The sequence below is a fragment of the Helicoverpa zea genome, chromosome 31, assembly GCF_022581195.2.
Source record: "Helicoverpa zea isolate HzStark_Cry1AcR chromosome 31, ilHelZeax1.1, whole genome shotgun sequence".
NCBI lineage: Eukaryota > Metazoa > Arthropoda > Insecta > Lepidoptera > Noctuidae > Helicoverpa > Helicoverpa zea.
In genome coordinates this window covers 4,376,407-4,399,024 of record NC_061482.1, presented here as the reverse complement: position 1 = coordinate 4,399,024, position 22,618 = coordinate 4,376,407, and the positions used below count along the sequence as shown (strand labels likewise).

The 22,618-nt window shown below is 37.3% G+C and overlaps 2 protein-coding genes across 2 annotated transcripts in view; one reads left to right on the top strand and one right to left on the bottom strand.

The window, feature by feature from the left end:
- Window positions 1-20,927, top strand: part of LOC124645205 (dynein axonemal heavy chain 6) — a 45,485-nt gene extending 24,558 nt beyond the window's left edge. The window contains exons 49-67 of the mRNA XM_047184982.1: window positions 223-348; window positions 1,041-1,201; window positions 2,875-3,016; window positions 3,817-4,002; window positions 4,459-4,631; window positions 4,890-5,070; window positions 5,223-5,402; window positions 5,929-6,162; window positions 6,693-6,839; window positions 7,118-7,308; window positions 17,195-17,396; window positions 17,581-17,821; window positions 18,275-18,475; window positions 18,693-18,934; window positions 19,036-19,326; window positions 19,397-19,549; window positions 19,714-19,908; window positions 20,322-20,445; window positions 20,620-20,927. Coding sequence (XP_047040938.1) covers window positions 223-348; window positions 1,041-1,201; window positions 2,875-3,016; window positions 3,817-4,002; window positions 4,459-4,631; window positions 4,890-5,070; window positions 5,223-5,402; window positions 5,929-6,162; window positions 6,693-6,839; window positions 7,118-7,308; window positions 17,195-17,396; window positions 17,581-17,821; window positions 18,275-18,475; window positions 18,693-18,934; window positions 19,036-19,326; window positions 19,397-19,549; window positions 19,714-19,908; window positions 20,322-20,445; window positions 20,620-20,849 — 3,600 coding nt within the window. The 3' untranslated portion in view covers window positions 20,850-20,927. The remainder of the gene's footprint in view (window positions 1-222; window positions 349-1,040; window positions 1,202-2,874; window positions 3,017-3,816; window positions 4,003-4,458; window positions 4,632-4,889; window positions 5,071-5,222; window positions 5,403-5,928; window positions 6,163-6,692; window positions 6,840-7,117; window positions 7,309-17,194; window positions 17,397-17,580; window positions 17,822-18,274; window positions 18,476-18,692; window positions 18,935-19,035; window positions 19,327-19,396; window positions 19,550-19,713; window positions 19,909-20,321; window positions 20,446-20,619) is intronic.
- LOC124644990 (uncharacterized oxidoreductase YtbE-like) lies at window positions 10,507-13,164 on the bottom strand. The gene is made up of 5 exons (XM_047184700.1): window positions 12,807-13,164; window positions 12,183-12,263; window positions 11,994-12,101; window positions 11,602-11,888; window positions 10,507-11,516 (listed from the first exon to the last, which is right to left on the bottom strand). Exons 1-5 carry the CDS (start codon window positions 12,883-12,885, stop codon window positions 11,166-11,168), a joined length of 906 nt encoding a protein of 301 aa, XP_047040656.1. The 5' UTR covers window positions 12,886-13,164; the 3' UTR covers window positions 10,507-11,165.
- Window positions 20,928-22,618: the final 1,691 nt, after the last annotated feature.

Genomic DNA, 22,618 nt, shown 5'->3' with positions numbered 1-22,618 from the left:
ACTTTGCGGAGGCCATGTCCAGTAAGTTTATCGGCTGTGACGACGTCGACGAAAATTATTCTTCTTCATCGTCATTAATTTTTATATCTATAACATGTTTGTTTCTTAATAGGAAAACTTCTTAAAACAGCTTAGTATTATCGACCAGGCAATCTTCTTTTTAAAGTAACTTTATAGCAGTAAACATCTTAAGACCTATAATTTACGAGAACGAATTGCCAGGTGGTGGAAGAGGAAAAAGCTAGATTGCAAGCTGACGTAGACTTGGCTGCAGCTCGGCTGTCGAGAGCGGGCCGCCTCACTCAAGCGTTGGCTGATGAACAGACGCGATGGGAAGACAGCGTTAAGGTAAAATATGCTATAAAAAAACTACATATAAGACCATAAGCCTACCAACCCGCATTGAGCGAGCGTGGTGATTAACGCTCAATCCTTCTCCATGTGAGAGGAGGCCTGTTCCCAGCAGTGGGACGATAAAAAGGCTGTAACAGTAACAGTAAGACCATAAGGGCCATATCAGTTTTGTTTACTTACCATGCGAATTCCTGCGATGGGATGTTGTCCGGCAAACCGTTTAGTAGGGTAACCATACCTTCACTTGTATCGTTTTTTGTGGGCGTGGGGCATGTTGATAATAAACTCAAAATAAAATAAAGATTTGCTTATTCTAAAATAATAAAAAAATATATCTTCTTCAGTTATCAACCCATGTACCTACTTTCGAGTAAAATAGCTCCCATAAGAGTTAATAATCGTAATAAATGGATGAACCCATAATCTTCTTTTTCTTTTGCATCTATTTGACAATAAAAGCAGTGCATTAATCTTTTTGGTATCCAACTTACAAATCCTAAAAACACGTCCAATACAGCTAACTATAGTTTCTTGAAAGTATGGTTACCGTACCAAACAGGCTGCCGAACAAAATCGCATCGCATCGCAGTTTTGTGTGGGCGATAAAGAGATAATTAGATGGATAATTATTGCCACCTATCATAATAATGAAATTAGAAACCAATTTATGTTTAATACACCCACAGGCTGCGTCTGAGGCCTTACGTTGTACCACGGGAGACATTATAATAGCTGCTGGCTGTATCGCTTACTTTGGCGCCTTCCCGGCTCACTACCGGCGCGAGCTGGTCGTCAAGTGGATCCAACAGTGCAAGGAGTTGGAGATACCGGCCTCTGAGACCTTCGAGTATGAATGTCACTTCTGATCTTTTCACACCTATCATCCTCAGCGTAGGTGCAACAATACTGTACCTGCACACTACATTTATTTGATTTTAATAGATAAATCACACACATGTATAAACATGAAATAGGAATCTACGTATGAAACCCTAATATCGCGATTTCATGTATTGTTTACCAATATTATAAATAGGTATGATTTGATCCTTCATTTGACATGAAATAGACACCGAAACATTCTATCAGCTGGCAAAATGTGGTTTTATCCGGGTACGGGAAAAGATTTTTTTTTTTGTATGTTTTGTACCTTACGGGCTCCAAAACTACTGAACAGATTTGAAAAATGATTTCACTATTAGTACTATTCCCGAGTAAAGTTCCTCCTGAGGCCGCTGCCTCGAATTTTGCGGGCAGCGGGGCGGCAGCGGCGGCGGCGCGGGAGCGGCAGGATCTTACGCGTATAATCAAATGGACCGGCCCTCGAATACAGCGGCGCGGGAGCGGGCAACGAGCGGTAAGCTCCATTCAAAACGGTGACCGAACGCGCCGCCGCCGCTGCCGCCCCGCTGCCCGCAAAATTCGAGGCAGCGGCTTTAGGTAGGGAGGTACCACTATAACTGTGGCATTTAGCCATAGAGGGAAAATAACCAAATATGCTAATTGTTCATGCAACTACAGGTAGGTACCCACTGAAAACATTTCTTCAGCTACATTGTTTCAGTTGCTTGTTGTTTTCTTCATCTTTTCACCGTCCATAGCAAAAAGGAGAACAAATAAGTTTGAAACTTTTACAAAGGTTGGTAGGTTTCCTAACGACCTCCCTTGTAGAACCTAACTTTACCATACTTTCGCAACTCAATGGTCTCAGGAAACCTTACCTAAATAATTTTCCGTGTCTAGTTGCATGTTCAAACATCCTGCGTAGTTTGCTTCGTAACTTAATTTGTTGCTGAAATAGGCAGTAATTTTGCCAACAATACCTGGGCATTTGGCCGGGAGCTCGGATGTCCAGGAATTAACATAACACCCACGCATGACCAGAGTCACGTACACGAGGCTAATTACTGTCCCTATGCAACGTTCCCGGAATATCTGTGCAACCCACTATATGCTAACTGAGTTATCTCATTAAGGGCGAAGCGAAGGGAACCCATAGTTGAATTAGGTATTCAGATTTTACACGAGTCGCTGCTGGAAATATCTTTGTTCCCTTTACGAACTGACGCTAATTAAATCCAAGTCTATAGCGTCCCCGTTGAAAAGGCTTTGTTTAAAGTTTCCTGTAGAGCGAAGTAAGTAAATATTAAAGAAATTCTAATTAATGACGTTAGGATGTTATTGGGTTTGTGGGACAGCTGTCACACATTTTAATTTCTTATTAGTAACATTGAAATATATACATAATAAATATACCTATGCATATCTATACTTAATATGTAAAGACGAAAGATTTGTTTGTTTGTTTGCATCGAACAGGCTCCGAAAACACTGAGCCGATTTGAATAACAGTGTTAGAAAGTTACACTGTCGTTTAGTTAGTAACCTGAAGATGAGAGTTGAGACAGTGCCTTCAATTTTAATTAAATCATATAAGGAATCTCTTGATATAGCTAATTGATTGGAGGTCATTAACTATCTAATATGAATTTAACATGATTTTAAATATGTAATCATCAGTTTGATCGACGTGATGGCTGACTCATACACGGTGCGGACTTGGAATTCGCAAGGGCTGCCGCGAGACGCAATATCTACTGAGAACGGCATCCTTGTGACGAGAGCTGGGCGCTGGCCGCTCACTATCGATCCACAGGAGCAGGTCATTCTCGTGTAGCTTTAACATCTCATATAATAACTGCACTAATGTAAGAGAGAGATATGCACTCACTGCTCTCACACACGCAGTTGACACAACAATTCACAGATAAGATAGATGCAGGGGCCCGATTCTCTTAAAATTGAATCGCAATAGCAGTTTTAACCATATCGGGCATTCTGCTACTAATATTAGACCAATCGTATTCCAACGACATTCGATTGGTCTGCTATTTTGGTGATTTTGGTCTATACGGTAGTTTGCTCTACAATCATACAATCATACATCAATTGTAATAGTTAATCATTTGCAGACAAAATGATTTGATATTGAATGACAGAAAAGGATAAAAACGTTTATTTCAAAGACAAAATAGCAGAATGCCACATACGTTTCAATCGTAATCGAGTCGGGATTGGATCGCAGTCGAACGTGAATCGTATGTTGCGTAAAATTAGGAGAATCGGACCCCAGGATTCCTCTGCTATCTCCGCAACTTACATATGTAGAAATATCACCGAGATTCTGTTTGATTTTCCAGTTAAATCTTAGAACTAATTTATGTGCAGTAGTGTGGTAATAGTTTAGTAATAACATTTAACTTCACCTGTAAATGTGCACCACTATACCAAATACACATTCTAGATAAGGTATATATATGTATGTATTCTATTCCTGTTTCATATGCTTATTACCTTCGGTCATATTATTTTAATCAAAATCATCACCAAATGTTTCAATTAGATACCTACACACAAACGATACTTCTGTATCTAATATTCACGAATTTGTGATGAATGTAGGCCAACAGATGGATACGGAACATGGAGAAAGACAATGGCCTGATGATCACAAAGCTGATAGATGCAGGTTACCTCCGTATCCTCGAGAATTGCATACGGCTGGGCTGGCCGATGCTCATAGAGGACTTAGGAGAAACGCTTGAGGCGACCCTGGCACCTGTACTTCTCAAACAAACTTTTCTTCAAGTAAGTTGCCAGCAACCTGGGTTTTTGTACTTGTTACCAATGTTCAAAAATTCCTCGGAAGTACCTACTAATTACAATTAATTATAATTAAAGTAATAACATACAGTGTATAATTAAAGTAATTACATTACTTTATTTTATTATTACATTACTTTAATTAATTGTTCCTAATATTCGTTATAATTGTTAGCGGTAATTGATTCCCGAAATGACAGATAAATCATAACTTTTAGTATCACATGGCTCGGATAGCAATAACTGGCAGAAATTATAAGCAGCTTTTATTGGGCACATAGCATTACCTATTAGATAATTTATAATTAGATGACAATCGGTAACCAGTGAAACCGGGGCTTAGTCTTTCCCGAACTAAAACGTAGGTGTAAAATTGTCTAAGTGTAAGAAGTTACAAAGGTACTATTTTGTTATTCGAAACTTTTCCCCAATTGCGTGCAGGCAGGAAGACTGCTCATCCACTTGGGAGACAGCGACATAGAATATGACACGAACTTTCGTCTTTACCTCACTACGAAACTGGCCAACCCTCACTATCTGCCAGAAATTTGCATCCAAGTGACCTTGGTCAACTTCACCGTCACCCTATCAGGCCTTGAGGATCAACTGCTAGCGTAAGGGGCTTTCAATTACGTACTTGTTAAAACGATACTAAGTTTACTCGTTCACGTGTAGCTACGAGCTTTTGCCAGCAATTTACTTATGTGTTATTATGTCTGTATGACAAATACCTGCAATATAATCGTGGCAATAATCTATACAATAATCTATACTGTAACAAACATTTGTGCGCCCATCCATACCCACATACCTACGTACGTTTGCGATTATAATACTTTTTGTAGAATGAAATAATCGTTCGTCGTTATTAGGGATGTGGTAAGATTGGAACGGCCGGATTTGGAGATTCAACGCACTGAGCTGATAGTGCGTATCAATACAGACAAGGCAACCCTCCTCGAGATTGAGGACAAAATCCTGAGACTGCTGTATGCCTCTACTGGCAACATTCTGGATGACGAGGAACTTATAGAAACCCTCAATGAGAGTAAAGTAAGAACTGACCTGACCTTTACATATGAGATCTAGCAATTTTTTTTTCCTTAACTGTGCTTAATAGGTAGTTAGTGATGTGTTTGGACGCGTGCGCATCAGTATACACTTCTTAGCTTGGTTTGGATTGAATTTAAAAACATATATTCTAGGAAACATCGGAAATAATAAACGCTCGGCTGGAAGAAACTGAAGCGACAGAAATAAGTATATCAGCAGCTAGAGAGAAGTACCGAACAGTGGCCACTCGCGGGGCAGTGTTGTATTTCGCGGTAGCGCAACTAGCAGATATTGATCCTATGTACCAGTTTTCACTCAAGTACTTCAACCAGGCAAGTACTTTTAGTGTTCTTTTAAAAGGAATTTTCCCAAGTTTATTCATCATTAAGTTCATCAAGTTGGTCATTAAGAGCCCTGCCTCACTAGGACGCCAATGGCGACGTCGCCGGCTACGTATCCAAGCAGTTAGTATTGAAATGTATGGAACCTAACTCACTTGGCGACGGTTTGGCAAGGTCGCCAAATTGGAAGCGTGGCCACGAGCTACAGTTCCCTTCGTGGCTACGGGCTACTCTGGCAGCTTGGCGACGTTGCCACAGTTGCCAATATAATGTACACAGTAAAGTGCACCTCCCTCACTCTGTCACCAATGTAGTCGCCAGTCAGCAAGCGATTTCTTCAGCGACGACGTAAACAATTGACTGTCGAGATGCCATGGCCACTCGACTTGGCGACCTTTGGATGCCATAGGTAGCCAGACTTGCGCCGCTGGCGACGTCGCCATGGCGTCCTAGTGAGGCAGGGCTCTAATTTTGCCTAGTTCATGGTTGCTCTTCACAACAAAAGCACTCTTTCCAGATCTTCAATCAAGTCATAGAAAAAAGTGAAAAGTGCGATGTACTAGAAACTCGGTTAGATATCCTTCGGCGTGAAATCACACTGTCGGTATATCGGAATGTCTCCCGAGGACTATTCGAAAGACACAAACTAGTGTTCAGTTTCCTTCTGAACATGGCTATTTATTTAGACGCAGGAATAGTATCGCCAGAACAATGGAACTTCATTTTGCGAGGCCCTGCCGGCACGATTGTGGTTAGTACCCACTTATGATGAAATTGTAGTCATTTTAATTGTGGTACATACATACCTAAGTGGGTAATTAGAATGTGGAATGGGATCAGCTTTGTGAATTATAACTAAAGACTAACAGCCTTACTTATAAAAATCTCTAATCACCTTCTAAGCAACATTAACTAATAACTACTGAAAGCCCTAAGTAGTGATTAAATGTTAGTTAAGACAGAATTTTCTTAAACAGCCCTTAAGTATTACTTATTATTTAATTCACGTTTATAAGTAAGGCTGAAAGTATATATCCTCTTGTACTAATATAGCGGACCTAGAACTATAGGGCAGATATCAATTTTGTTTTTTGAGAGTTGTAATATATATTTCATAACTATGATCTTTTGTCTCTACACAAAGTTTTAAATATTAGTATCAATTTAAATATTTATTCATTTCACCCTTTGTGACTCGAATTTCATTCATAGATTTAGACTGATCTCATTATCCCATCACATTGAATGGGATGATTTTTGATCGTAGTTTATGTTCCTCAGGTACCGCCTAAGAAGCCTCTGATTGAAGCATTAACCGAACAAATGTGGCTGGCCACTAACCACTTGAATGAAACAGACCCACATTTCGCGGGGCTAGCTAATGATTGTCTGCAGAAAATACCTATCACGCTGGGAATGTTTTCTTTGGCAAGTACATTGTTTTCTTCGCACTTATTTATTGTAGCGGATAGGCAATCGCTTCTTGCAATATTGATAGACTGAAAGCCGACGAATGTATCTACACTTGGTAAAAACTAGTCTGATAATAAGCAAGTAAGATTCTTTAGAGATTTATAGTATGAATCATTCGCCTATAATCGCTATAATTTCTTAAATCTCGGATTTATTTAATTAATAGACCTAACAAAATGTCTCTTCAGTACTACCTACCTACTTACTTCACTTTAATCGATCAACGTTTACAGGACATCCATGTAGACACCAGCAATTTGATGCCACCACGAGTGAATTGGGACTCGGTACTATCACCATTTGAAAAGTTAATGTTAATTAAATGCCTGAAGGAAGAGAAGTTAGTGTTTGCGATCGCGGAATATGTGTCCACCAGCCTGGGCTCTGTGTTCATAGAGAGTCCCACTGTTCAGCTCAACACGCTGTACGTACAAATACTGCATCCATTCATTAAAATAAGAGATAAGCTTAAACCACTTCTCGGTAATTTCCGACATAAGTACACACAAGTATGTAGTAAGGGTTGTCGCTAAGAAAACATGTTTTGCACATAATCGTTTATTTTTTACTAACATTTATATGTATGATTTATTTAGTACATCAATTAGGTTCTAACGTATATGGGCAGTACCCAACATTTATCTATTATATAAATTAATACTACTTAAAGGTAATATTCGATATCACCGCACTGTTTTAAACAGATGGCAAAGGATCACAACATGCAAAGGACTATATTTATGGGTATGCAGTAATGTATATTACCTATAGAAGAATCAATTATGTTCACAAACATTTTAAAAAGTTACAGAGAAATCTTACTGTGACGTGGTTTTGTACTGCAAATTAAATTTTAACATTTTATGAACAGTATCAAATCTCCGTCCGTCTTTAAAATAGCTCTAAAATAATAGACACATATTTTATTGTTTTTCTCAGAAATCAATACCTTAAAACATTTTGTGTTAGGTAACTCCTAGTTATTTTGCGTAGGTGAAATGTCACAAGCTCTCAATCGTAAAAAAAATATATACGTGTCCAATATTGATTTCATCTAAGCTGCGAACTAATTACAGTCTCTTATGTTTAATCTGTCAACAGGCTAATTAGCTGTGTATAAACTTCAAGTTCAATATTTCTTTAAAGTTTATGGATATGTAACAAGTCGCCAGAGATGCCAAGCATGAACACAAACTACATCTATAATGCTAAACAATCGCATGTGCAGTTTTTTGTGCCTTACTAATAAAATAACAAAATGCAACATATGAGCGCGCATTGAACGCGTCTATACTTCTTATAACAATAAAAATATACTTTGATAAACTTAAAATACGGAGCTTGAATATTCGAAAGTAGTACTCGTGAATATTTTGACCCCGTTTACCTTACAGTGTAAATAATAAAATACTTGCACCACATACACTACATCATAATACTAATATATTTATTTGCAATAAAACATGGTATTTACAGGTCTTCTCTTAGAGGAAAAATGATGTAATTTATTTGGCCTTTATTTTGTGAGCAAACAAAAGTTTAAATATACGTAAATTTCAGTCACGTGGACGCAGCCGAGTTTTATAAGCTCGAAGATGGTCCAGATATTTTTCGAAGTATAAAGGGCAAAAATTATATTTTTTTTCATGCATTTTAGTTGCTAAATATATAACTAACGGCGCTCTCTATACAGGGTGGCCCATCCATAGAAGAAACATTTTGAAGCTCTATGCTATGGGGTATCCGAATCACCCCCATGTATGTTCAGCGATTTTTTGTACTTTAGGAGCTAGAATTATTTTTAATTTTGTTCCGTAATTTTCATTTCAACATTGTTTTTTCTATTTTACCTTTTTTTCCCTAACGTTTACAGATGTTTTTTTTTTTGTGTAATTAATCATCATGATAGTTAATCATTAAAAAATGCATTAATTGGCCTCAAGGCCAGTTCCAGGAGAAAAACCACTATTAAGGTCTGATTTTTATGAATGATATTTATTGTTACAGGTTCTTACCAGTTTTTTAAAATATGCTTAGAAACCTTTGGCACTCCTTATCAATTTTTTTTAAGCCCTTAACATTTTGGCTACTGAACTCCAACAGTAATTTTAAACTTCAGATAAAATTTTATGTAAGTTCTAGAATGTTTAGCCAAACTGCTTTTTTTCAGGTGTTAGCTATTACCATGATGATTAATTACATAAAAAAAACATCTGTAAACGTTAGGGAAAAAAGATAAAATAGAAAAAACAATGTTGAAATGAAAATTACGGAAAAAAAATAATAATTCTAGCTCCTAAAGTACAAAAAAATCGCTGAACATACATGGGGGTGATTCGGATACCCTTTTGCCTAGAGCTTCAAAATTTTTCTTTTGGACGCCTATGGATGGGCCACCCTGTATAAATACACAAAGAAAAGTTAATTTCTTTTTAACCTTAGAAAAATCATACTAAAACCACCGCATCTACCATACAAAGAGAGCATCATTAGTGTTTCGGTATTTACTCGTATTTGAACTTGCAAATTTTTTACGTTTGTATTATGAAAAACGGATTTCAAAATTATTGTGTGTATAACTGTAATATAACTGGTGCCGGGAAATTAATATCTGTTACCTACGAAAGTTTGGATTATTAGCTAAACCTGCTCTGTTGCTTGTCCCCAACTTGCCAAAGTTAGGCAAAAAAAAATATATTTTTACAATCAAACCTACACGTAGTTATGAGATCTACCAGACAGGGAGTCACAATTGTCACTGGAGTCGGTAGTGTCTGCTGCAGGCCTCAGTGGCATGGCTGCGGGACTGTTCGAAAGAGTTACCGCGGCCCTGGTACATAAAAGGCCTACGACGGAACACGACGGTTTTTAGTCAGTAAGAATCTGACACTCCCTCACTGCTGCTAACCCACAGCGGGAGGTGTCATTTGATGATTTTGTCGTAGTTAAAGGCTTCAGAGACACATAGGCTAGCAGTGGGATATATTAAATTGGTTTCGTTGCAGCCCAAAGTATTGACACTCCTCTAAATTATGTTTATTTATGAGAAAGGGATGTTTTAAACCGGGGTACAATATCTAAACAATAGAACGCTTTACACAAAAATACCGAAACTCTTAACACTGCCATCAATCATCAGCATAGACCATTTAGAGCAGGTGAAAATGTTATCAAATACGCATAGTTTTACAAAAATGTTTTGATTTAACAGAAAGGTACGTTAATCATTAATTAAAACTGCATTATCAGTTTTCTGAAAATCACCTTAAAAACGCCCACGAACTTTCTACCAGGAATTAGTCCAAACAATGTTTAACCACTTTCTTAGCAAATCTACGAAATTCAAATTTAGAATACACTCTGACGCATGCTTGGCTAACCCTTTTGATGCTAGTAAAATACTACAGTCATTAAAACCCTTTGAAATGCACGTGAAGTCCATAAAACCAAAATTTCGTATAGGTGCCCGCTTTTTTTGCAAAAGAATTTATAACACAAAACTGACCGCTTGACCGCGTTACCACTCCCTATCTGATAGATCCCTAATTACAACAACTATGACGATCAATGGATGTTCTCTAACATTTAAAGCGATATTATAATAATTGTAGACACTGCAACATATGTAGTAAGTGATTATATTTATTTTCAATATGTGTTCAAAATACATTAATGAGCACAACACTATTACCATAGGGTGTAACGAGTGCTGAACTACCAGTTTATTTGGAATGTCAAAATTTTTTGAAGCAATTCTGATATCTGAAAATGTTGGCTAAACAGACATGTAGCAGGGGTCAGAATGATCATGTTGCGGGACTATAGTGTTGTGTAGATTTGAAATTTGATTTTGGTAGTGTGTTTTGGTTTAAACATGTGAATGTATTTGCGGGTTATTCGTCATCTCGACACACTTAACTCACCATGACTGTGTCCACTTGGTGAAACTCAAAATTTTAACATTTATCATGTCGTCAACTCGACACATTAAGATTTTGATGCGTGTCCAGTTAGTGAAACTTAAATTATACACTTTTATGTTTTCACCAAGTCGACACGTTTTAGAATTTAACCCGATTTCAAGCAAAAAGTACAGTGAAGTCGGGTTAAATCTAAAACGTGTCGAGTTGACGACATGATAAATGTTAAAATTTTGAGTTTCACCAAGTGGACACATTCGTGGTGAGTTAAGTGTATCGAGATGACGACCGACCCTTTGCAAGTAACAAGTAGCCTTTAGCGGCACCTTCTGGATTTAGTGCGCTTACGGCGGCGGCGTAGTTAGACGACATTACTGGGATCCCATGCATATTTCACTTCATTTTCGAGGTTGTTGAGAATATTCATATCTTCAGGGGCGATGGTGAAATCCAATGCAATATTTTGACGAATATGCTCTGGGTTAGTAGATTTAGGAATGATTGCAACCTCCTGTTGCAATGCCCACCTTAGTAATACTTGGGCATTGGTAACCTCAAGCTTTCTGGCTATTTTCGTAACAGCAGGATGGTTCAGTAAATCATCATTTTGGACTGATTTTCCTCCTAAAGAAGAATATGCTTGTAATACAATTGAATTTTCCTTACAGTAGTCCATCAACTCCATTTGATAGTAAAACGGGTGCCACTCGACCTAAACAAATATAAAGAGGTTAATAAGATTTTTAGTCTTAATATTCATGTAACATATTTACAGATATTTTGTTAAACATGTATACCTGATTCACTGCAGGATATACATCATGATTGGCCTCCATAAGTTGTTGTAAATGATGGACAGTGAAATTGGAGACACCAATGGCATTCACCCATCCGTCGTCATAAAGATCAACCATGCTGGCCCAGGTTTTAAGCCGCATTTCAGTATTCTTAGGATCCCCAATTTGCAATCTAGCAGTGCCAGGGAAATGCATCAAATATAAGTCGATAAAATCTATCTCCAATTTTTGTAATGATGCTTGGTACGCTTTTTTGACTATATCTTTATCTCCATGATCAGCTGGTGCTGTAAATAAAAAACTATTTATAGACAAATAAAACTACATAAAATGAAATCAAGTTAAAAACTTAAATTAAAATAAAAACTTCAATTTGAGCAAAGATAGCTTACAGAGTTTGGTAGTGACAAATATGTCATCACGATCCAAGCCATGTTGGGGGAGCAATAACTGGAATGCTTCCCCCAGGGATGCTTCATTGCGGTAAACGGCAGCAGTATCTGTACATAGACATAAGGGAGTCAAATATTGTACATGGGGCTTACATTATCTTTTTTTTTTTGTATTTCAAACTGACTCACCAAACATTCTGTAACCAGCAGACAGGGCTTCGTCTACAACATGCATGATGGTGTCATGTTTGTGGATGCGATATGTCCCCACTGCAACAACAATCATTCATGATGTTTCCAGGATACAAATATTAAACATTCTCAATAGTTGTTCTATTTATTTTTCTAGATTCAAATTATGGGAACCTCCATTTCCAATTATTTATGAATTGCATCAAATAATTTAGGTATTAGGTACAGAGAGTGAGCAAACAAAATGTAAAATTCAAGTAATCAAGCAATGCATAAGTCGCACAGGCGTGAACAAGAGTCTAACTCAAGGTAAAAAAGAATTTAACCATGCTTTCATTATATCAAAAAACTGAGGGTACTATACTTAAATTATGTGAAACCTTGGATAATTAATGGAACTGAACCCCAAAAGTTTTGGCATTAGGTGCAGGGAATAAGCAAACAAATGTAACAATCAAGTCATTACTCTAATTTAATGTCATATTCCAGTAATAACTCTGATTTAGCATAACTCGCACAAGCATGTTCGAGAGCCCGATGGAAGGTGAAAAATTATTAAACTGAGGGTAACCACCAGAAAAATAAAAATTACTATTAAATTGATTAAAAATAAATACTTACATCCAACTGCAGGCATATCGTGGCCAGTGTTCAATGCGAATGATGTGGTCACCAAAGGAGAATCTACAGCTGTAGCCATGTTGCACTTCTTCGCATAATATCCCAGAAACAGTTAATACAACTTGTTCCTTTTGTTAAGGGACAAAATAAGTGCGACTCTTGTTCGCTTTTATAGCACAACAAGAAAATGCAGGCTAGACTGAACACTGTCCAGAAAGTTCTTGCAGATTGACGAGAAGTTTCAATCACACGCGAAGTAAATAATCGTACGATTCAGGCGAGCGTCGACAACATAATGACCAGCAGCATTGACATGGCCGAGCGGCGGCAAACAAACATGACAGTGACACTTATAGTAGCACAGGTTCCGGTTCAGAATTCTGGTTATTTGGCTGCGTTCCGCTCACCTTTTTTTTTAATCTTGGCCACAGATACATTGTCATTGATCAGTGTTGCCAGCGGCAGATTTTGCATTTTCACGAAAAGAGTAACATTACCTTATATTTGTATGTCTCTTCTCTACCAGACCTCGGGACTACAGAGTCCCAGATTTTTGGTAGGCGAACGTGGGGCCGAAGCCAACACGCTGAAGCCCTTTTGAGACAACTTTAATGAAAGGGTGACACAAAACTGACGATTATCCTTGTATACACTATAGAAATGTACCCAAGGACAATCCCCGGTTCTGTGCTAAACTATTGCTAACTATGGATGAAAACTACTTGGGCTATTGTGATGGGATGCTAATGGACTAGGAATGGGGAAACTACGGGGACTATGGCACCTGCCGATGACAATGTATTAAATATTATATTTTATTTATTAAGTGGAAAACGACTCAATTCCATATTATAGCACTTTATTACATAAAAATTAAAATGACTTTCTATCCTGTCCCATTTCTTAAAACTCGAAAAATAATGTAGGTATTCATGGTTGAGCAAATAATCAACTGACGATGTAGAAAAAGAAAAAGAAATACCTACAGTCAATGATATATGTTTAGGTAATATACCAACCAATTCAGGAATCAGTAAAGTCTTTCAATTCTGCAACTTACTTTGTTATTGTTATTCATAATCGTTATATGAAAAAATGTTAAATCGGGTGTGTAATCTAAATCCTAATCCTAATCACATTAAAATAAATATGTTAATATAATTTATGTCGATTAGCGCAAAGTAAAAAATAAAATACGTAAAAAATATATTTTTTCAAACATAGTAAATTGAATAAAAATGTGCGAGAATAAGAACACCATATCGGGTGTGTCGTTCACAATCACATTAAATTAAATGCGTTAATGTACTGGTTAAAATATGACGATTAACACAAAGAAAAAAGATAAATACGTAAAAATAAAAAAATGAATTTTTCAAACAAAGTAAATACAAAAAAAATGTGCGAAAATTAGAACACCATAAAAAAGTCAGTCACTACAAACAACTGAAATTCTCCCTTGAAAACTGACAGCTGTCAACTGATCAAAACATTCGATACTCCTAACTTTATCTCTGCTTTACACATGATGTTGTAAATTATAAAAACGAAAAATGAATCCTATGGTTAAACCACTGAATGGATTAGGTTATTTTTTTTACAATTCGCCATAGAATATCATAAAGTATATGCGATAGGATTTAATGTGATTGTGAACGACACACCCGTTATAATAGTCAGTCATTACCATGTCATTACAAACAACTGCAATTCTCCCTTGAAAACTGACAGCTATCAACTGGTCAAAACATTCGATACTCCTAACATTATCTCTGCTACACATAATGTGTAAATTATCAAAATTACTCCTGTGGCTAAAACACTGAATGGATTGGGTTATTTTTTTACAAATCGTCATAGAATATCATAAAGCATATGTGATAGAATTTAATGTGATTAGGTACGACAAAACCGATATATATTTTTTTGTCTGTCTTTAAAGTAACACAAATGTAACATTGAACACAAATTACCATTGGGTCGTGTAACAAGGAGGTAACATGAGAGGGTCAAAGGTAACGCAAAGCATTACAAAAGTAACATTCTGGCAACACTGTCATTGACATCAGAGGTACAACAAGGCTTATTGTGATTATAGTTCGGCCATTCAGAGAATGCGTTCCTGACACGTCGCGATTGAACTGACGACGTAACTACATTCATTGATTATTGATATAATAATGTTGTTTTAATGCTCCTCAATTGTTAAAACGGTAAACAACCAGCAAAAATATTTTTATCGTAACTGCAACGCCATTGCAAAGTTACGTCGTCAGTTCAATCGCGACGTGTCAGGAACGCATTCTCTGAATGGCCGAACTATAGTTCCACTTTAGTAATTGCACTTTTAGATTTTTATTATCTGTGGCTGTCATAGATTAATAAGCGCAATGTCTTGTAATGGTCATTTTTATTTTGAACATAATTATACAAAAGCACTTAACCGAGCGTTTGCATTTGGGTCTATTTTATAGTCCTAGTGATGTTATTATACGTGCAGTACGCTCTTAACAAAAATATCAGCTGTCCCTTTTTAACAGCGCTTACTGATGAGCATGGGTACTGCGCTTTCGAAAGCGCGTGAGTGTCAGCGCGCCATAGACGAGACGAGACGACATAGACGAGACGCCCAAAAAACGAGCCGAGTGAAACGGTTAGTACAGAGGCCGTCTGTCCCTTTCTAATAGGGTGACTATGAGATTAAGCTATGTGAGACAAATTCGAATTTGCTAAGATTATTAAACACAGATTGGTATTGAAACTTTAACTTACGCAGTTTGTGACCTTAAAATACTAATACAACCTTTTAATAATTAGCGGGAATTAGCAGTATAAAAGCAGGAAGATTCGAAGTGAAGACTGTTTTTTTTTGTATTTTTGCTTCACATATAGACTGCTGAGCTGTTTATGTCACCTTTCTTCATTTTTTGGGAAGCTATAACAATAGTACAACAGTTTTAAAATCCATCACCCATATTTTGACTCATTACAAGAATTCATGGGCACCCTAGTTGTTTGATTTACGAAAATGTTATTATTAGCTAACCTGTGGAACGATGTATTGCAATCACCATAGGATTCACTTTTACAAGTATAAACGCAACACTTTTTCACCATTTTGATAGTTTAAATTGATTTAATACAAAAAATATAAACAAAATTTTAAATGCTGATTACGCGCCAAGAATGTTCGGGGTTACCGCTAAAAAATAATAAAAAAAAAAACAAAATACAAATGTATGTTGTTTATGTTTAAAGAATAAATACGAATAAATTAATGCGATTGTTATTAATTTGTTGACTTATATTTGTTAAAATAAGATAAAAATATAAGTGATTCAATTTTTTTTGGGAAGACAAAACTGTTGATCACAATATTTTTTTATGCTGGCAAGGTGTTCGAAAGAGACAAACGGCCTCCATTCTAACTATCCCTCTCGGCTCGGATTTGCCTCTGTATATTATGCAACCAATTTAGTACCTTATTGCGTTGGAATAGAGTTCATTTTCGTAAATATATATATTGAGCGTGCGCAATCTTGTTTAGTATATTACATCTATGCAGCGCGCTCACAGTCACATCACTGAAAGTTGCATGCGGAACGCAGCCAATGTATTGTTGACAAGTGTAACGTAACGTCATTAAGTGTGTTCCAAACTGCGACAGGCAGCTTTAGCTTTAGTTCCACTTCGGCAGTTTTAGCGCTGCTGTAGCAAATAAGCTAGTATCCTTGGTTAGCACACTGCCATTGGCTGCAGTTTCCTCTAATTTCTGTTACTCCATACTATGAATTCAATAAAGCCAGCTTACTACACGTTTTAGACTATTTCTACAGATACCAATCTGTGAAAAGCGCTCGCGCTATAATCACGGAATAGGTGACTCCAAAATGGTCAATTATTTTATCGTTCTAAAGGATATATCGGATTTATAGGATAGGTAACTGTTTCATTTAATTGTCTCGCAAATGAAACGCAACCATTTTTTGGTGGAATGAACAATCATGACATATCTTATCCAACGCGCTTAAGGCGAAAATAACGTTTTTTTTCTTTACTTTTCGTACTAAGTATGCGTATGTTCGATGTCGTTTATTATACTTAGTTATTTTTGATAATGTAACAAGTATTACAATCGTTTAAAAATAAGTATAAAAAATACGAGCGTATTCCCTATTGTTAGTTACCATGATTTATCACAAAGCGGTTGCAATTTAGTTGTTAGTTACTTATCATTGATTGCTACATTGTGAAATATGTCTTGTTTTATTACAAAATTAAAAATGTTGCAAAAGTTTAATGGTTACGTACGTGGGTACTTGTTATTTTTTATAGAATTAGCCCCCTCATATCACCTGCATAATTTGACTGATATTATTGTGTCCTAGGTATGCAGACACAACGGCAACAATCCCACTAGTTTTCGTTTTAAGCACTGGCTCGGACCCCTTCGGAGCTTTCCAAAAATTTGCTACGGAAATGGGCATGCGTGAACGTGTGCATTCGATCTCGCTAGGTCAGGGCCAGGGTCCAGTTGCTGAGAAGATGATAACCAGTGCAAAGCCCAAAGGCGATTGGATTTTCTTACAAGTATGTATATATTTGTTTTTTTTTAAGTTTCTGTAGACGTCTAGGAACCCTTATAGTATCGCCATGTCTGTCTGTCCATCCGTCCGCGGATAATCTCACCGAAAGTTGAAAAAAAAGCAGCCATTCAGGAGATGATTTACATAATGAAATGTAGCATGATACAATATTTGTTTTTTTTTTTCAGAACTGTCACTTGGCTGCTTCCTGGATGTTGAGCCTTGAAGTGATAGTAGCTAATTTGACCAGTGAATCCGGCATGCCTCAACCAGAATTCCGTCTATTCTTGAGTTCAATGCCCACGCCCAAATTTCCGGTATCTGTGCTGCAGAATTCTGTGAAAGTTACAAATGAACCGCCAAAAGGTCTAAAGGCAAATGTGAAAAGAGCTCTAATCGAAATGGAAGAAGACTTCTTTGAAAATCATGGTACCTAAGTTCCCAGGACATGTAATTGCAGGGGATTCCCGATTCTACTAATTTTACATTAGCGACATACAATTCACATCCGACTGAGATCCAATCACGACTCAATTACGATTGAAGCGTATGTGGCATTGCGCTATTTTTTCTTTTTAAATTAACGTTTTTATCCGTTTCTGTGATTAAATAATGAATCATACTGTCTTCAAATTATTTACGATTGCAATATGATTTTAGAGCAAACTACCGTATAGACCAAATGGCAGACCAATCGCAAACCAATCGAATGTCATTGGAATACGATTGGTCTTTTATTAGTAGCAGGATGCCCGTTAAGGTTAAAACTGCTATTGCGATCCAATTTCTATTCCATTTTGACATAATTAACTTAGGAGAATCGGGTCCCTGGTCTTTTTACTGTAGAATAAGGTTTTATCTAGCATTTTTTTTGTTTTACAGTACTGGGTCAAGATTGGCGCACAATGTTATTTGGTATTTGTATGTTTCACGCTATAATTCAAGAACGCAAAAAGTTTGGTCCTTTAGGTTGGAATATTACTTACGAGTTCAACAACAGCGATCGCGAGTGCGCCATGATGAACTTGCAAATGTTCTGCGAGGATGGCCACATGCCTTGGGACGCGTTGGAATATATCACAAGTAAGACTTGAATTAGTACCAAATCTAATACATATTAGTAGTTCAGACCTTCACAAGACCTAAGTACCGGAACTCCACATTCTTTTTCCGTAACTCAATCGTGCTTATGATTTTTATCTATATGATTACTACCTACTTCCCGATGAAATATTCTCGCATGATTGTACTTGTTGCAATTGCTACTCTTGCTATATGCCTATTCCGATCATTGTTGCAGGTCTTATAACGTACGGAGGCCGAGTAACAGACATGTGGGACCAACGTTGTTTGACCACTATCTTGAAGCTCTTTTTCTCGCCTCCCACTCTTGAGGAGGGATACGTTTACTCACAATCGGGCAATTATTACTGTCCCAGATCTGACAAGTTGGAGGATTATCGGGACTATATAGAATCACTGCCAAGTGTTGAAAATCCGGAAGTATTTGGTATGCACGACAATGCTAATATAGCTTTTGAGGTTGGTGCCTTTCTCTTTTTCAATATCAGTACCTAATTGAAAACAACTAATTAGTGATGTGAGTTAAGAAAGTGGTTTTTATACCTATGTATCGTTTCCAGAACAAAGAAACGAGTACGTTAATCCAAACAATAGTAGACGTGCAGCCCCGCGCTATAGGCGGTGGTGGTGGCGACACTCCCGACCAAATCGTTTGGCGAGTCTGTGACCAAACACGAGCTAAAATCGCGAAGGGTATCGACAAGTCTCTCATTAACCCCGACCTCATGATACCAGACGATATGGGGCAATTAAATTCATTAACAACCGTGCTGATACATGAAACCGACAGGTTCAATACACTATTGGGATTAATTCATAATTCGCTCAATGAACTTCAGAAGGCCATCAAAGTAAGTTTACTTAACTACAGGCATTTTCTAGGACAAATAGAGTATTATTTCAAACTGGTTTTGTTTCAAGGGTATCGTGGTGATGTCAGAAGCATTTGAAGAGGTTTTCACAGCTTTCATAAACAACAGAGTTCCCAATATGTGGCATAAGAAAGGATATAATTCGTTGAAATCACTCGGCAGCTGGATTCACGACCTCACTTTACGAATTAATTTTATGGAGGTAGGGAACAGGCTAGTTCTTTCTCATGCTATTAGACTGCGTAAATCATGGATTTTCTCTTTATGACCTTTTCCGGGGAGATCAAAATCCTAAAAGTATTAATAGGCATGGTGAAAATGCATGATATCTAAATAATATATTACATAGCAAGCTTGTTATTTTAGAAATGGTTAGTAGAAGGTGCTCAGCCGAGCAGCTGGGTGTCGGGCCTGTTCTTCCCGCAGGGCCTGCTGACAGGCTCCCTGCAGTCGTACGCGCGACGGTACCGCGTGCCCATCGACGCACTCATGTTCGACTTCCATCCCCTGCCGATATTCTTGTCACAAGACGATGTGTTTAAGCAAAATACTAGAAAGAAGGTATCACAAATGAATTTTATAAATAACTATTCAATTATAAGGTGAGCACTTGGATGAATGATTGTTCTGAAACTGTATATTATTCGGAATTTGCAAACAGCTGGTTGAAGCACTGAATCAGCTGCTACAACTGTTGTAAGTTTGAGTTAAGCACTGACGGCGACACGTAGCGCGCGTGATCGTTCGTTTTCTTTGTAATGAATAACTTAGTAATTCAACACTTTTGTTAAGTGAACAAACTACATGGAAACGCTTCTCATTTAGTCATAATCAATAATAATAATAATGCGAACAGAAGTGATACATAGTGATATCCGAAATTTTATTCGGTGCAGCGGTGCGCTATTCCAAGCCGCCACTGATTGCGATTCCCAGTATTATTTTGCTAATAAAATAAAATTGTTCAGGAGGAGGCGGTGGGGCCTGACGTATACGGTTTTCTAGAGCGTCCCGAAGATGGTGTTAACATACACGGGTTGTTTATCGACGCCGGCCGCTGGGATATGCGTGAAAAACTTCTTGTTGATGCTCTTCCAGGTCAGTAAAGTTTGACAATAAAAATATTAGGTAAAACAAATAAATTCAAATCAAATATTTAGGCCTTTGGTGTCAATCAAATGCATTAAAATCATGAAATCAATTTATATTCGAAGTTTTTGTCATCGCTTATGACTTTGTTTTTCTTTGTAAAAAAACTCTTTATTTAAACAGGTCAAATGAATCCTCCACTGCCAGTGGTATGGTTTCAGCCCGTGCTCACGTTGCCTAAGCCCGACCCTCGGTACGAAGCACCGTTGTACAAGACATCAGAAAGAGCGGGCGTACTGTCCACAACTGGTCACAGCACAAACTTTGTGTTGCCAGTACTACTACCCAGTAATCAAACACAAAGTTACTGGATTATTCGTGGTACAGCTCTACTGACACAAATTACGGATTGAGTTTCTTTATATTGGTTGATACTAGATATACCATATAGGTAATATAACATTATGAACAATAAAATCTATGACCAATAATGACCATGTTTAATGGGAGGTTTGCTTTTGAGAATTAAAAAATAGTTCCCATAGAATGGTGACGGGTGGAGTTGTTCCTGAGTGTGCCTTTGCCAAGTTAACGAAGAAACATGGAACCGAGCCCTTTGAGCAGAGACCCAAGAAATTAAAATTTCCGGTCAAATTGTTTTCAAAATCTCTCGGGACATTTCGGATAATAATCTGACTGACTGTATCTCTTTTTATTCCATTTTTATTAGATATCTTCTACCTCTATTTATAAAATTGTTCATGGCAAAAACGTTTCGTTATGAGACCTGAAAATTGGAAAATAATGAAAAAGAAAATCCCTCATTGTTTCGGGCATTTGGTTTCTAACTCTGGTTACGGTTAAATGGCCTATTTATATGAAACTATGGGATATCTCGGTTATTTATAAAAAAAACTACCCTAGTACCCTAGTCGGGCCGAAAACGGTTTGTGGGTTTTAAGATACATTATTGTTGGTCTTGTGCCTGGGGCCCGATTCTCCTAATTTTACTTAAGCGGCATACGATTCACGTTCGACTCGATTCGACTGAGATCCAATCCCGACTCGATTACGATTGAAGCGTATGTGGCATTCCGCTATTTTTTCTTTGAAATAAACGTTTTTATCCTTTTCTGTCATTCAATAATGAATCATTTTGTCTGCAAATGATTTACGATTGCAATATGATTGTAGAGCAAACTACCGTATAGACCAAAATCACCAAAATAGCAGACCAATCGCACACCAATCAAATGTCAATCGAATACGATTGGTCTTTTATTAGTAGCAGAATGCCCGATATGGTTAAAACTGCTATTGCGATCATATTGCGATTCGATTTCTATTCGATTTTGACATTATTAACTTAGGAGAATCGGGGCCCTGATCTCTCTCCGGTCGTGTCGTTTTGCCGTTCCATCGGGTTATGTATGAAAGTGAAGGATAAAGTGCTCTTGCCTGAGCAAATATTTGTCAAGTGCACAACGCTGATCTCATTGAAGAGAACAGCGGACAATCGGTCTGCACGTAATTAGACCTCTAACATCATTACGCTGGTGATATATTTATACAGATCGTATAAGTTTTTAGTTCGTTTGCAATTATATTTTTATTCATAAATGTATCCGTTAATATTGGCACGTTATATTATGTATTTGTACAATAAAGTTAAGCATTTAATATTTACTATCCTCTTATTTTGAACATCCTCACCTAAACCGGAGGCAATATTTAAGATTTGAACATAGTTTTAGCTGCCTGGAATGCTTACTGCAGTAGCTGTCAGGGGCCCGATTCTCCTAAGTTAATATTGTCAAAATCGAATAGAAATTGCAGCAGTTTTAACCTTATCGGGCATTCTGCTACTAATATAAGACCAATCGTATTCCATTGACATTCGATTGGTTGACGATTGGTCTGCTATTTTGGTGATTTTGGTCTATACCGTATACGGTAGTTTGCTGTACAATCATTTTGCAATTATAAATCATTTGCAGACAAAATGATTCATTATTGAATAACAGAAAAGGATAAAAACGTTTATTTCAAAGAAAAAATAGCGGAATGCCACATACGCTTCAATCGTAATCGAGTCGGGATTGGATCCCAGTCGAACCGAGTCGAACGTGAATCGTATGTCGCTTAAGTAAAATTAGGAGAATCGGGCCCCAGTTTTGAATAA